The sequence below is a fragment of the Carcharhinus amblyrhynchos genome, chromosome 15 (genome assembly GCF_965287045.1).
Source record: "Carcharhinus amblyrhynchos chromosome 15, sCarAmb.v2.hapA, whole genome shotgun sequence".
Taxonomy (NCBI): domain Eukaryota; kingdom Metazoa; phylum Chordata; class Chondrichthyes; order Carcharhiniformes; family Carcharhinidae; genus Carcharhinus; species Carcharhinus amblyrhynchos.
The window spans coordinates 56,783,401-56,800,095 of record NC_137338.1 but is presented as its reverse complement, the minus strand read 5'-3'; the positions used below and the strand labels follow the sequence as shown (position 1 = coordinate 56,800,095).

General features: G+C 43.7%; 1 protein-coding gene across 1 annotated transcript; it reads right to left on the bottom strand.

Annotated features, from left to right (window-relative positions):
* Positions 1–14,212: 14,212 nt before the first annotated feature.
* Positions 14,213–16,307, bottom strand: klhl34 (kelch-like family member 34). The gene has a single exon (XM_080203989.1). It carries the CDS (start codon positions 16,203–16,205, stop codon positions 14,313–14,315), a length of 1,893 nt encoding a protein of 630 aa, XP_080060115.1. The 5' UTR covers positions 16,206–16,307; the 3' UTR covers positions 14,213–14,312.
* Positions 16,308–16,695: the final 388 nt, after the last annotated feature.

Sequence of the window (16,695 nt, the reverse complement as noted above, 5' to 3'; positions counted from 1 at the left end):
TTGTGGAGTGAGAAACAGAGTTCACGTTTTGTGTCCACATGACTTCTCCAGAGCTGAAGAGAGGTAGAAGTGCTGGATTTTATATGGTTGATGAGAGGGTTTGGAGGGAGATAGGTCAGGAATGGGTAGGATCTCAGGAGAGAAGGACCTCCTTGGACATCAGTATCATTAACTTGAATCCTGTCTCTACAACACCCATCTCTGGTCTTTAATTTCTACATTCTGTTTCACTGTCACTTTTCTGTTTTGCTATTTCATTTCTAGTTTTTTGAACACCGATCAGTATTCTTACATTAATTACTTTCTCATCAAATGTATGCACATAATCTTTATGTAAGTTCTCAAGACAATTACTTTATGTATAGTATTTAAAACTATTCAGACCCATTGGTCAGTACAGTGTTCAAGCTTCATTAAAAATACTCAAAACTCAGTTATTTCACATGGAGTTTTTCTACACTTTAAAAATACTCAACTGTGAACCTTTCGAACCCTAATTTCCATTTCAACTACTACTCTGATCAATAGGCATTGTTATTGAACATTACTCTGATCAATAAGTAGTGTTTCGTTCACTGTAACTCCTGTTGTGTGAGATTTTGGTTCCCACTAAGTTGGCTACCAGGTTCACCTCACATTGTGTTGTGGATTTGCATTTAATGTAAGTATGATGAGGATAAGCTTTAAATTTCTGCCATGATTTATTTTTTATTCATTCTCAGGTAGCAAGCATTGTTGACAAGCTCTGAATGTATTGCCCTTCCTTACCCTGAGAAGGCTTTGGTATTGGGGTTTTCCCCTCAACCACCAGTAGGGGTTTAATGGAATTGAGTGGTTTGCTAGACCACTCCAGAGGGAAATTAATATTCACCAAGAGTGGGATTCTCCAATCTTGTTCGTGGCTGCGCTGCTGCAAGTGGGAATGGAGAATGTGGCATTCCAGCCAAAGCTCCATTCACTTTGAGCGGCACTGGAAAATCCCAGCTGCCAGTGAGAACAGAGATTTTCAGCAGTTGAGAGAGACAGGAATCACACACAGCCCAGATTAAGTATGCTCAGCAGGTTCTCTTTCCAAAGCGCATTGATGAACCAGTTGGATTTTTACAACTTTGACAGTTTCATAGACCCTTAACCACATTTGTGCCTACAGTGAAATTTAATTCACCATGATTTCTTTTTTCAGTATCTATTCAAGACCATGAATACCCACAAATGGCAAAAACTTATTCTCCTCACAAAAAGCTACTGTTACGATGAAGTTGTTTGCACATGATAATGTACCAAAGGACAAAAATTGCACTTTCTATGTATTTACATGAATCCAATCTCTTAAAGCCAGAACTAGGGAACAATGTTTTATATTTTAGAAGCAAACCTCAAATAAAGTTACATGCAACACATACACTTAATGCGTTATTGGAAGTATTAGAGATTGTGCAGTATGGTCGGTACTTGGATTGGGAAAGGCAGAGCAACTATATACAACCCAAATGATTATGCTTCAACACTGCTAATTAAGAAGGAAACTGGAACTTGGCAAAGACTTGGCAAGATATTAACCAATATAATAAACCTGATACAGTATAACTCAAGTTAAATTGAGTATCTTCATAGTGAAGTAAGGATTTTTACAACTTTAGTAGGTTGGTCTGATTTTCAAAATAAAACTAAAATTGGGGCCAAGGCAGTGAAACTTGGTTGCCTTTGCAGGTTCTTTTAACCTTATGTCAACTAATAACTAAATGTATTCATAATCACAAGCTCTGCTGTTGCTGCTATTGCTGCTGCAATCCTGTAGTTTATACTTGAGCATTGTTTGGTATTATCCCAGCACTACTGCTGAAAAAGTAAATTATGTACTGAAATGACCACATATGCTAAACAGATCTTTTCGCACATTGTATTGATCAGTTACTTGTGTATGTATGCAGGAACCTAATGCTTTAAATAACAAAAAAAAACACAAAAATTGCATCCTTCGCTGAAGAATTATATACTTTCTGTGCGTGCAACAAACTTATTTTAGAGGTTATATCTGCAACAGTGAATGGGAGGGAGAAACTTTATTTTAAAAAAAATCAAAAAATCATTCTCTAGACCAGATTATATTGTAAAATGATTAATTCTGAGCATTTTCCTTACTGTCCACTGCCAGTGAACAGGAAAGTGGCCTTCTTTCAGAGCAGGAAATATGAATTCAGTCTACGAAAGACAGGCAGACAATAATACCCCTTGGTTTGGATGGATTCCAAATTGAGAATGAAATCTAAAAAGAGATATTTGTATAAACTGAAATATATGTACTGCATGGGTACTGACAAATGAATTGTGAAGTTTTATATACTTGTCATTATTTCAAAGAAAAATACTTGAGTAAGGATATCAAGTTGTGGCACTTATACCAAGCATTATGCCTCTGTTGTACTGTACATTGTGACAGATTTTTTTGTAATGGACCAAAAAATAAGTGTATTGATATAAGGAAAATTATTTCTACTTTGAGTGTAGTTTACAGGCTTTAAAGATGATGTAGTTATAACCTTGTTTTGAAGAATAAGATCTGTTGCTGTGCAACAGCTTTATGGTTTGCACTTTACTTAGTAAAGAACTGCATTCAATGTTCTAAATTTTGAAAGATGTTTCTCAACGACTGCATTATTTCTAAGTGGCAAGTGTAGCATGGAGTCATAAAGTAGTCTTTCTTGTGATACAAAGATGAACCTTTCAACAATAATGTATGTTATTTGTTGTGTATATTTTATTGTTCTTAGCTTAAAAGCAAAGATGATTATGAATATGGTAATCTATAGTCAAATAAAGTTCTTGAAATTTTTATACATTTTATTATTTTTCATCTCATATCTACATGTGCATTTTATGCACTCAATTTGCAGTTCTCTAGGGAAGTTCCTAATCAGAAAGATTCTGTACAAATCCACGGTTGTTTTAGATGATCAGTTGTTTTACGTTTGGCCCATTGTTAATTTTACAGCGGGAATGTACTATATTGTTGAGTGTTTGGAGTGCCAGCAGTGGGAGCTGCTGAGCGGCAACCAGACATGAGGTAAGAAAGAATATTGAAGAATCATCTTCGAATGCTCTGAGGATTAGATCAAGAGCAACAGCGGGCTTAGCAAAGCTTCTCTGTCCTTTACATCAGGAAATAGTGTCTGTTGAGAAGTTTAAAAATTGACAAAGCTCCCGGAGATTATAACTTACCCCTACAGTACAAATCTGGGAATTTGAAGATCTGTATCTCATTTTTCTTAGAAGTAACTTCTCTGAGTTGCAGTTGTAAGTCATGTGGAAAGTCAGTGAGTGAAATTTCTGTTGCAGGTAACACGTTTATGCAACATCACTTGTGTGATGACACACAAAAAAAGTCTACATTTTATATTTTAAACTACTCCATGGTTTCTCTTTTCCTCTGCTCAAATTTAGGTTGTTATTTATATACTTGGGTTTCACAGCCATAATTTGGATTGGACTTGATAAAAAAGCAGTTAAAACAAGGTTTCACCAATTATATAGGTTGCAGCAGTAACCTTGAATTCAATTCCTTACAGTGCCTTTCTTCCAGTATAATACAGTTTCTCTGTTTACAAAATGGGTTACAAACCTACCAATTAATGATGGGTCAAACAATAGTGACTACAAAATTTCTAATTTATCTCTGCCACATTTTGATAATGATTACTTTGCTGCTAGTCAAATGTTACTGAAAATAAGCACTTTTTTTTATTTGTCACAAATAAGGCTTACATTAACACTGCAATGAAGTTACTGTGCAATTTCTCCTCATCGCCACACTCCGGCGTCTGTTTGGATCAATAAAATATATCATCTATTCCTTAAGCAAGGGGACTAAAACCCATTCTCCCAATAATGAAATTGAGATGATTGGGTCTGTAAGATGTTAAAAAATGCAAAAGGTTTAACACAGGGCACTTAAGTATTATGGAAGCTAATTAAAATGTGGTTTGCTATAGTATTTTTAATTTTAAAAGAAAACTGATGCCATTGGCAAGATACATGATAATTCTATGTTTATGGTTGCTGCTTTGAGGGTATATCTGGACCATGGATAATTCTCTTGTGCGAAACATTCCTTCAGGTCTTGCGTGTCTTTTCAAGGAGAAGGGATGGATTTGACTGGGCCGGTTCAAAACAAGCCACTGTGATCATCCTGGAGTTTAAAATAGAGGCTGAACAGTAGCTTTCTGAGTCCTGGTGAATTCCAGTCCAAAATAGCAAAATTGTAGTTGTGCCAGCGGTGTAGTGTACTGGATGCTTTCCTGGCCAGCTCATTTCTGTAATTATTCTCAGCTTCCAGTGTAGCTTTACCTTCTGCAGAGCTAATGTATTAAATGATTGGAAAATGAGTTTAGTAAATTTTAAAGGGTGTGGGCCAATTAATGCAAAATTCATTAAGGTCTTCAGAAATGTTCCAACTTGCAGTCAACCTTCACCAATATGAAGGGGAAGAGAGAGAAAAGAAGTGGCAGGCACAAAATAGAAGTCCAGAGAAATTCAATATGGTAATATGACATAGAGTAGAGTGGGAAGTGACTGAGATGTGAAGCATCTAATCATCCCATTTCATAGTTGGTAAAATCGGAGTTCCACTGTGTAAAATGAATGCAATGAGTATTGGCCTTCTTTAGCACTGCAAAGTATCCTGAGGTATAAAAAGTAAAGACTGAAGTAACCTCAGCAGTAATCAGCTGTTTCATTTCTATTTTGCAGGAGTCTTTGGAATAAAAGGTAAAATTCTGAAACTTGCTCCTTGTGACATTTGCTTGGCAGGTTTACCAAGACAAGAGTAGCATTGTGGCACAATGCCAAATGCAACCAGATAAAATTAGATGTTTCTTTAACAATTTAACATGCTTACTGCCATGTTGTATTACTTCCCTCATAATATACCACATTTTGGGTATCTCACCCCTGACATGAACTTGACCTTATTTAGTGCCCACCCTAGAATTCTGCAGCTTATACTTTGAGGTTCACTAAGCTCCCATGCAACACTTAATATCCTTTTCAAATGTCACTTTTTAACCTGACCCTGTTCTCTACAGAGATGTCTGCTTTCCCAGGGCTTAGGAAACAACGCACAACTTTCTTTTGGTGATGTTTAAAACCAACTTATTGTGACAAATTACTAAAAATATCTCTCCCAAAAATTCCAAATTGATGTTGATACATATGCAATGAAAATGTAGGCAAGATCTGTTTCACTTTAAAAACTCCCATCACATTCATAAAAGGTCTAGTTAGCCTCTTTCTCCCTCAGATGCCCTCCTTACACCCAAGTGTTTGTAACATGAGATTCACAAGTATATGGCTTGAACAGAATGCTCAGTGAGATAAGTTTCTTCTGATAATTCCCAATTGATTTTTTTTATTTACTGTATTTAATTAAGTAACCCACAACCCTTAGAGAAGGTTTATATTCAGCAATCACAAAATACAATTACAACTACTGTTACATTACCTGAAACTGTGTTTCATTAGAGCCCTCCACCTTCTCCACCCCCACCCCTCACTTTGTTCCTAACTTAATACCTAACTTTACATCCTAATTTAGTACTTACAATTACCGCTTGATTGGTCTTCCGATGGTGTTGTAGGGCACTCAGTAGAGTTGCCTAAACCATACCAACTACCTTGACTGCCTGAAGAAATGGTGGTGTCCTACAATTTTTGCTCCCAATTATACCATTTATGCTGCTGGCTTGGCCAACTCATTTCCCAAATTTGGCAATACTCTAAACCTTTAGTTCAGGTTGGCATTTATGATTTCATCCTTGTTAGGCAAAAGAATCAAAAGTTATCCATGGTGGAGTGTGGGGGTTAGATGGAAATGTGGAATTCACAATATAGAACAGCTATGATCTTATTTAATGACATAGCAGGCTTGAGAAGCCAAATGGGCTACTTATTTGATTTGATTTATTATTGTCACATGTTTTAACATACAGTGAAAAGTACTGTTTCTTGTGCACTATACAGACAAAATATACCATTCATAGAGAAGGAAACGAGAGAGAGCAGAATGTAGTGTTACATTCATAGCTAGGGTGTAGAGAAAGATCAACTTAATGCAAGGTAAGTCCATTCAAAAGTCTGACAGCAGCAAGGAAGAAGCTGTTCTTGAGCCAGTCAGTACGTGACCTCAGACTTTTGTATCTTTTTCCCAAAGGAAGAAGGTTGAAGAGAGAATGTCCGGGGTGCATGGGATCCTTAATTATGCTGGCTGCTTTGCCAAGGCATTGGGAAGTGTAGACAGAGTCAATAGATGGGAAGTTGGTTTGCGAGATGGATTGGGCTACATTCATGACCTTTTGTAGTTTCTTGTGGTCTTGGGCAGAGCAGGACCATACCAAGCTGTGAATCAACTAGAAAGAATGTTTTCTATGGTGCATCTGTAAAACTTGGTTAAAGTCGTAGCTGACATGCCAAATTTCCTGTTTTCTGAGAAAGTAGAGAAAGTAGAAACTATCATGTCAGCTTGGGGGGACCAGAACCAGTTGTTGGTGATGTGGACACCTAAAAACTTGAAGCTCTTGACCCTTTCTACTTCATCGCCATTGATGTAGACAGGGGCATGTTCTCCTTTACGTTTCCTGAAGTCGATGACAACTCCTTCATTTTGTTGACATTGAGGGAGAGATTATTGTTGCCAGGTCCAAGATGGAAGAGCCTCAAAAGCCCATGAATCTAGTTCACCAGATTCTCTATCTGGTCCAATTTCACATATTAGTAAGACCAACGTCAACTTGTGCTCTCCACATAATGCTCACATTGTCAGACATAATCAGATCACAGAGCTCTAGTCTCCCGCAGCATTAAGGTTCAATTCTTTTAGGCTCAGATGAAGACTTTCATGAAAGCTAATTCGTAGGTTAATCAACGAGATGTTAATTTGTTGAATTTTGCAATACCACTTTAGCAAATTGGATGGCACTTTAATAATAAATTTTCCAACTGTGCTAACTTTCCAATTATTTAAACTTCAGCATTGATGTTCTGTTGTTGGTTTTTGTTTCAAATATTAAGAAATAGTTGTGAAATTGTTCCATAAATCTCTCATCTATTTGATTCTAACCTTTATTGTCTCTCATAATTTAGAAAATGCAAAAGGTTATTGTTAGAGGCAGTCTAAAAAGAAAAGTAACAGCAGGAACAAGTACATCAACTGAAAGAAGGAACAGGGTGTGAGGCTTATTATTTTTTTCCCTCAGTTTTAATGGAATGGAGCAAGTAAAAATGGATTTAACCGTTACTTGTTCACAAGAAATGAAGAAGCTTAGTTTATGTCTGGGCTGATTTCAACAAGTGTTTTTGAGTGGTCAACAGGTTGAACAGGTTGAAATGTCTTTTGAACATTTCTAAAGGCTGGAAGGAGTTTTGTTTTAACTGCTCATACCCTGTAAGCTTTACCAAGAATGCCGTTTTCCAGTCACCCAGTAAGTTAGCTTTCTGCAGAAGGTAAAATTGCACTGGGAGCAGTGAATAACTGTGGTATCAAGCTGGTTTGATTTCATGCTAACCACTGTGCCACCATGCCTTCTCATTGGCAGCAAAGAGAAAAATAATGAGGTGCCATTCTTGTGGGTTTAAGTTAAACGCGATGCAGGTTTTTTTTTTAGCTGTTGCTTATTGCAAGTCCAAGATGGGAGAGTCTCAAAAGCCCATGAATCCCTCTGCTTATGTCACCACAGGTCATGTGACATTATACCACCAAAGAGGTAATCATTTTAAATATATAACACTTCCACAACGCACTTAGAGGATATACTTACTCAAGAGAATATCTAAGGCTAGTAACAGTAAAGTTTTCACCATCAGTGAGCAGAGCTCAGGATGCATATTTGTACATGTGTGTTTTTGCTTTAAGAAGAATGCAAACAGGTTAAAATCCTAGCACAATAAAAGCAGGGGGTTAACTTTACCTGAACACACAATAAACAGAAGGTGAGTTCAAAAGACATTCATAGATGGAATAAGCTAAAACCTGTTTTTGTTATTCTGTTTTGTTTTACTTTTCATCAAATAAGAATATATGACATAGGAGCAGGATTAGACAATACAGCCCCTCAAGCCATTTGATATGATCATGGCTATCTTCTACCTCAGGTCCATTTTCTTCCTATTCTACATATCTGTTGCTTCCCTAAGTGATCAAAAATCTATGTTGTTATAAATATAACAATTCACTTGTAACATGATGCTGGAAATCTGAAATAAAAGAAAATACTCAGCAGGGCTGGCAGCATCTGTAAAGAGGAAAACAGAGTTAATGTTTCATGTCAATGACCTTTCATCAAAGAAGAAAGAAAATTACTGCACAGGAACCGGTCCATTGGTCCTCCAAGCCTGCACAAAGCATGCTGCCCACTTGAATTAAAACCCCCTACCCTTCCGGGAACCATATCCCTCTATTTTAATCATATTCATGTATTTGTCCAGATGCCCCTTAAAAGTTACGACTGTATCTGCTTCCACTATTTCCCCCATCAGTGAGTTCCAGGCACCCTCCAATCTCTGTGTAAAAAATCTCCCTCTTACAGCTCCTTTAAACCTTGGCCCTGGCACCTCAAACTTATGTCCCCTAGTAAGTTAGAAACCTGATGGGGTTTGAGCAAATGGAAGTGGGGAGGGATGAGGAGAAGAGTGATAGTTTGGAAAGCAGGAAAGATGAAAATGACAAACGTTTCATGTTAAAAAACTAGAGGGAATGGTAATGGAGCAAATAATCAAAAAGATGTGGCCAGAGATATAAATGGCAGGATAGCAGCCATTTGATCAACGTTAAGGAATTTAGAAATAAACAAAAGGGGGAAGAGGGATGGAATAACAATAAAGACACAAAACTGAAAGGAGGCAGAGGTTATGGTTTAAAATTGTTGTAGTTATTTCACATGCTCAAAACCAATTACATTTCTAATTTTTCTCAAATCTAATAAAAGGTCAACTTGACACGTTAACTCTGTTTCTCGTTCCATAAAGCCTGTGAGACCTGACGAGTATTTCCAGCATTTTGTGTGTTTCTATCACTATAATTAGTATGATTTTAATAAGAAGTCTCGTTCGTCTGGTGAAAGTGATTGAACTGCGTTGCAATTCTCAGACGATACAAAGCAGAGGATGTAGTGGCGTAGAGAATTCTGTAAGTGAAATGAAGTAGGAAAGAGGGTTTTTTTGCATGCTTGGCTGGTGTCAAATATAAGTTTATCTTCATGGTAACTCGCACCTCCCAAGTTAGGTCATTTGTTCGAGTATATTGCACTTATGCACATAATCTTGTCTTAAATTTTAGTTCGGTACACAGCGAGTCCTAAATTGTTGGAGGTGCTGGGGTAGAAATTGAATCTTCTCTTGCCTGGTTTCTATCCATAAATGGATGCAATACAGCACAATTTGGGGCACCAATATCCCCTGTTCCTAGGATTAAGAACATCCTGAAATTTGGTCAGACCCATGTTTATAGGCATCCAGTATGGCCAAATAAAACAGGCATTAGATTCCTTGCAAATGCTAACGATGGGACTGGTTTCTGTTTTGGGACCCCTCTACCAAGCATTGGTTTTCCTCTGCTCAGCTTTTTTACTTATGGTTTAGCCAGCAGCTACCACTGTAGAAATTAACCCCCACAGCACCTTGTGCCTGCCCAGATCAGCACTTCTCCCCTTTCCTTCCTGCTGTCCACCTTGCCATTCTTTTCGGTAAAACAATTAAACTAAAATAAACCAAGGCACAAAGCAAGAAGGGCAGCCCCTTAAACGGGAACTGCGAAAAACAAAAACAAAGCAGAAATGAAACTTAAAACATTAAAAGGGTCAATAACACTACAGGTCCTGTGGTGTCCAACAGGTACGGAAGGCTGTCCCCTTGCCTGGTGCTACTAAACTTGTTTAAGCAAGGTACTTCTGTAGTACTGACTTCAGTACTGAGAAACGGACACAAACAAATTCTGGATGATAGCTTAAACGCAGATCATCTGTCTGCTCACATCAGTACTATTATTGCTCAACCAACTCCAAAATGTAACGAGTCATTTGTTACACTGGTGTTTGCGGACCCCTGTTGTGCTCAGATTGGCTACTGGATCTGCTTAGATAGTATTGACTACAGTTCCAGTAGCGTGGAGATGCCTTTCTTCCATAACACATGCATGAGTTTAAATTATTTTATTCTGAAAATAGTTCATTTCCAAAACAGAAGTCACATTCTCCGTCTCAAACATTAGCAAATACTTTGCTTTTTTTTTCTGATGGTCCAAGATTCATGGACCCACAATAGTCATTCTAAGTACACAAGAGTGAAAAACGAGAATGGCAACAAAATTAGTGTGCGTAGACCGTTGCATTTATCACAAGCTGCAACTTCCATGTAACATTGAATGTCCTGCAAAAGTCAATTTCACAATATTGCCAAATAATATTGAAAAATCACTGTTCTCAGTACGGAGACCTCGTTCAACATAAAACATCACAGTCAATCCGGACAACCTTACTACATGTGGTATGTCATTGGGATTCACGCCTGCAACACTGAAGTTGGTACATGTGAAATTGTCAGGCACAGTCACTGAAATTTGATCAAAAATATAAATAAAATATGACCCAAACAACATGATAATGCACATACCAATGGGAACAGATGGGTGAACTGAACTATACAAATGTAATACATAATGCTAACTAATGTTTAATTTTTACACATTATTAAAATTGCAACGCGAATTGAATTTCATAACCTACTTGTGAATTTTAGCATCGTATCATTGCAGAATCCTAATCCCCATTACGTTTGTCATTAATAAATTCACTGCTCATTTTTTTAGAAGTGTAGAAATGATACAGCACAGAAGGGAGCCACTTGGTCAATCTTGCCAATGCTGACTCAAGAGACACCCAGGTGTCCTTTCTCATCCCATTTTCTTGCACGTGGCCCATATCCCTCTAGTTTTCAGCATTTAAGGTGCAAGTTCAGGTACTTTTTAAACAGTTTTAGGATCTCTGCCTTCACCAACTCAGGCAGCGAATTCCAGACACCTTGTATATAAAAAGGTTTTCCCTCATGTCTCTTCTACTACTCCCACTTGAATCTATGACCCCTAGTTTTTGAACTCTCTGCTAAGGGTAACAGGTTCCTCCTGTCTACTCTCTCCCTACTCCTCACAATTTTATATACCTCAATCATGTCACCTCTTAGCCTTCTCTCATAAACAATCCCAGTTATGTACTTTATGTCCCACTAGTGTTTTCACCAGACTGCTGTCATTATACTACGTGGTTTATGATATGGAAGGGTGAAGAAACCATATTGTACTTTGGGGTCTTTAAAAGTCAAAGCAAATCAGGCCCCATTGCAAAATATCCAAGCATGCAACGGATCTGCTGGAAACATTTTAATGTAGAAAAATTGTGGCAGCTGTACCTCCCTCTCAAATTTAAAGATAACCAAGCACCTCAGAGAATGATACAACTCAGTGTAATATGGCTTACAGACTTCAGTGCCTTCAAATAACACATTCCAGAATCAGCTTCACATGTTAATGAAGTGTGGAAACCTTGTGCTCCAAAATCACAGAATCAGGCCACAGCAGGCCAATTAGCCCATCTCACTTATGCCAGCTCTTTGAAAGAGATATCCAAGTTAGTTCCACTTCTTAGCTCATTCTTAGCCTAGCAAATCTTTGTTTTCCAAATAAATAGCTAACTCCCTTGTGACACTTACTGCTTCCACCACTCTTTCAGGCACTAAAGACTGTTAACCTCCAGGGAAAGAAACGTCCTCTTCAGCCCAGGTTCTTTTATTCATTATTTCCAATCTGGGCCCTCTGGTTGTCCATCATCCCGACTGTGGCAAAACTTTCTCCTCACCCAACCTATCAAATTCCTCATACTTTTTTTGATCCCTCAGCTAAATCCGCTTTACATTTTCTGCAAGGTGGATGCTCCCAATTTCTCCCACATAACTGAAAGCCCTAATTCCCGGCATAATTCCAGTAAGTCTCCTATCCAAAGTAAATCATCCAAATCAGTCACAATTTTGAGCAGGAGTGGTACTTTCATGTGTTTTTTTAAAATATATATATTTCTAATTACAAACTTTAATTTCAATGATAGTAGCGCTAGTGGACAAGCTACAGCCAACACAAGACTGGGGCTGGGTAAAGAAGCTCTGACAAAGCGTCATCCAGATTCAAAACCTTGGCTCTATTTTCTCTCCACAGATGCTGTCACTCCTGCTGAGATTTTTCAGCATTTTCTGATTTTGTTTCAGACTGGGGTAAGAGTTTTATTTTTATATGAATGAAGGTTTACTCCATGGTCTTGAGTGCATCCCGTCAAGAGTTTGTCCATCTGAAGGTTTCAGTGCCAGTGAGCGGAGTGCCCGCCTGCTGCTTATTTGAGGGGAAACCTTGGTGTGTTGTGTATAAAATGTTTAAAGTTTATTTATTAATGTCATAAGTAGGCTTACATTAATTAACACTGCAATGAAGTTATTGTGAAAATCCCCTAGTCGCCATACTCCAATACCTGTTCGGGTACACTAAGGGAGAATTTAGCATTGCCAGTGCACCTAACCAGCATATCTTTCAGAGAGGAAACCCACGTAAACACAAAGGAGAAATGTGCAGACTCTTCACAGACAGTGACCCAAGTCAGGAATCAGACCCAGGTCCCTGGTACTGTGAAACAGCAGTGCTAACCACCTTGCCCGTCTAGGAGACACCCCAATGTGTGGCACAGTGCTACCTCAGTGCCAGGGACCCAGGTTCAATTCACAGCTTGGGTTACTGTACGGAATCTGCACGTTCTCCCCATGTCTGTATGACTTTCCTCCAGTTTCCTCCCATAGTCCTGAAAGATCTGCTGGTTAGGGGCATTGGCTACGTAAAAAAAAAATTTCCATCAATATAACCAATCGGGTGCCATAATGTGGCAGCTATGGGATTTTCACAGTAACCTCATTGCAGTGTTGATGTAAGCCTACTTGTAACACTAATAAACTAAAATGGGATATTGCTGAAGGTGCAGTTGATCCCTGGTCAGTATGTTGTCCCGGATCAGTGTGTTGTGCCAGGTCTAAGGTGGGTGCAGCGATTCCCTGGTCAGTGTTGCCTCCGGTCTGGGATAGGTGCAGTGGTTCCCACAGTTAGTATGCTGTGCCTGGTCTGGGTGGGTACTGCAGTTCCCTGGTCAGTGTGTTGCCTCCAGTCTGTGAATGGGTGCAGTGGTTATCCAGTCAGCATGCTGTGCCTGGTCTGGGGTGGGTACAGCGGTTCCCCAGTCAGTGTGTTATCCCCAGTCTTGCCTGGGTGCAGCAGTTACCCAGTCAGTGTGTTGTCCCCAGATTGGGGTGGGTGCAGTGATTGCCCGATCAGTGTGTTGTACCCGGTCTCGGGTGGGTACAGTGGTTATCCAGTCAGTGTGTTGTCCCAGGACAGGGGTGGGTACAGTGGTTATCCAGTCAGTGTGCTGTCCCAGGACAGGGGTGGGTACAGTGGTTATCCGGTCAGTGTGTTGTCCCAGGACAGGGGTGGGTACAGTGGTAATCCGGTCAGTGTGTTGTCCCAGGACAGGGGTGGGTACAGTGGTTATCCGGTCAGTGTGTTGTCCCAGGACAGGGGTGGGTACAGTGGTAATCCGGTCAGTGTGTTGTCCCAGGACAGGGGTGGGTACAGTGGTTATCCGGTCAGTGTGTTGTCCCAGGACAGGGGTGGGTACAGTGGTTATCCGGTCAGTGTGCTGTCCCAGGACAGGGGTGGGTACAGTGGTTATCCAGTCAGTATGTTGTAGCCTGCCTTGGGTTGGTACAGTGGTTATCCAGTTAGTCTGTTGTGCCCAGTCCAGGGTGGGTGCAATGGTTCCCCAGTCAGTGTGTTGTGCCCAGTCTGGAGTGGGTGCAGTGGTTATCCAATCAGGTGCTGTGCCCAGTCTGGGGTGGGCGCAGTGATTGGTCAGTGTGTTGTGCCTGGTCTGGGGTGGGTGCAGTGATTGGCCGGTCAGTGTGTTGTGCCCGGTCTGGGGTGGGTGCAGTGATTGTCCGGTCAGTGTGTTGTGCCCGGTCTGGGGTGGGTGCAGTGATTGTCCGGTCAGTGTGTTGTGCCCGGTCTGGGGTGGGTGCAGTGATTGTCCGGTCAGTGTGTTGTGCCCGGTCTGGGGTGGGTGCAGTGATTGTCCGGTCAGTGTGTTGTGCCCAGTCTGGGGTGGGTGCAGTGATTACCCGATCTGTGGTGGGTACAGTGATTGTCCAGTCACTGTGTTGTGCCCGGTCTGGGGTGGGTGCAGTTATTATCCAATCTGTGGTGGGTGCAGTGATTGTCCGGTGAGTGTGTTGTGCCCGGTCTGGGGTGGGTACAGCGGTTCCCCGGTCAGTGTAACGTCCCCAGGCTCGGGTGGGTGCAGGACCTGCAGCACTGCGCACTGGCTGCCGCAGAAGGGCAAAGGCAGTTTGCAGACTTCGCTCCAGCTGTCGGTCAGGGTGTCGTACACGATGGTGTTCTGGGCAGCCACCTCCCGCGAGTTGTGCCACCTCTTGCCACCCACCAGATAGATGCTGCTGTCCCAGACAGCCAGGCCGTAGCAGGAGCGGTCGAGCAGCATGGGCCGCAAGCGCTGCCACTGGCGGTGGAGCGGCTCGTAGCACTCGATGTCGCAGAAGGGCTCGTACATGCCGACGAAGCAGTAGATGCGCTCGCCCACCGCGGCCATCTGGTGGCCGAAGCGGCCGATGCTCATGGGCGGGCAGCGCTGCCAGCGGCCCTCGGGCGGCTGGAAGGAGAACATGTCCTTGCTGCCGCCACCCGCCACCCCTGCCCGGCCGCCCGACACGTACACGGTGCCACGGTGGACGGCGCTGGCGTGGCCGTGCAGCGGGTGGGGCAGGCCCGGCAGCCGCAGCCAGCTCCCGCTGCCCGTCTCGTACAGCTCCACCGAGGACAGCGAGGCGGTGGGGCCACCGCGGCCACCCAGCGCCACGACGCCCCCCTCCAGCACGCAGCAGCTGAACTGGGCCCGGCCGCTCCGCATGCTGGCCAGCCGGCTCCAGCAGCCGAAGCGGGGGTCGTAGCGGTCCACCTGGCTGCGGACGGCCGGCGGGACGCCCCCCTCCTCCTCCTCCTGGGCCCCATCCCCGGCCTCGCCGCCCACCTCCTCCCCGCCCAGCACGAAGAGGAAGTTGGCCAGTACGCACACGCAGTGGTGCCGGAGCCGCGGGCCCCGGCTGCTGAGCGGGCCCCACTGCCGGCTCCACGGCTCCAGCGCCCACACGCTGCCCAGCGGGCCCTGGTGCAGGCTCAGGCCGCCGGCCACCACCAGCAGCCGGCTCTCCTCGCCCAGCCGCAGCCGGCTCTGGCGGCTCTGCAGCGCCGGCTGCCGGCTCTCGGCCCGGTGGTAGTCCAGGGCCTGGGCCAGCAGCCGCTGGGCCTCGGGGGGCAGCGGGCGGGGGGGCCGGCTGGCCAGGCGCTGCAGCAGCGGCCGGGGCAGCAGGCAGTAGCGCAGGCGGGGCAGCAGCGCGGCGGCCTGCTGCTCCCAGCGGCCGGCCTCCCAGTCCAGCCACTCCAGCAGCAGGCCCAGCAGCGCCTCCTCGGGCAGCCGCGGCAGCTGCTCGGCCTCCAGCACGGCGGCCAGCGACTCGGCGTTCAGCTCCAGCAGGCCGCTGGCCTCGGCGCCCGCCGCCACCAGGCGCCACAGCTGGGCGCAGATGTAGGCCTCGGCCTGCCGCTGGGCCTCGGCCAGGGCGAAGCGGGCCGCCAGGTTGGCCGCCTGGCAGCAGCAGGCGGGGCTCAGGCTGCTGACCAGGTAGCGGGAGCAGAGGCGCACCGCCTCCAGCACCTGCAGGTAGGCGGCCGTCTCCAGGGTCTGCGGCAGGCTCTCCGGCGACAGCGCCAGGCAGGAGCTGTAGATGAAGTCCAGCACCCGGCGCAGGCCGCCGGCCGACACCGTGTGCAGGTGGACCACGCCGGCCTTGGACTCGCGCGTGTGCTCCTTGAACATGGACCTGAAGTAGTCGCTGGCGCTGGCCAGCAGCGAGCGGTGGGCGCGGAACTCGGTGCCCTCGGCCACCAGCACCACATCGCACAGCAGCTGGTCATCCCGCAGAGCCCGGTACCCCGACAGCACCATCTCCCCGTGGCTGCGGGACAGCGCCAGGAAATAACTCCAGCCCCTCTCCTCTCTCGACATCCAGCTTGCTCACACAACCGGCCGGCTCGCTCAGCCGGCTCCACAAACATCCCACTCAAACTCACTCAGCCTCACCTCCCAGCTACAGACAGCCCTGCACACTCAATCAATGAACTGTCCAAAAGACCATCCTGAGGGTGACTGATCACCTCGCACATGAAAAATCCGGAAAGTCTCCAAACTGTGCAGAGGGGCAATCTTATTGTTATAGAAATTAAATCCAGATAGTCCCCAACTGTCCAGAGAGGCAATCTTTTCGTTATAGAAATGAAATCTTTGGCGTTGAATGTCCAGAAGGTGCAGTCTTTTTTTTGTTTCTAAATGAAATCCCGGTTCAATGTCCAGAAAGTTCCCAACTTTACAGAGCAATCTTTTTGTTTTTAGAAATGTAATCTTGCTCTTTGACGTTGAATGTCCAGACAGTTCCCAAGTGTGCAGATGTGCAATCTTTGTTTCTAAACTAAACCCCGGCGTTGAATGTGCAAAAAGT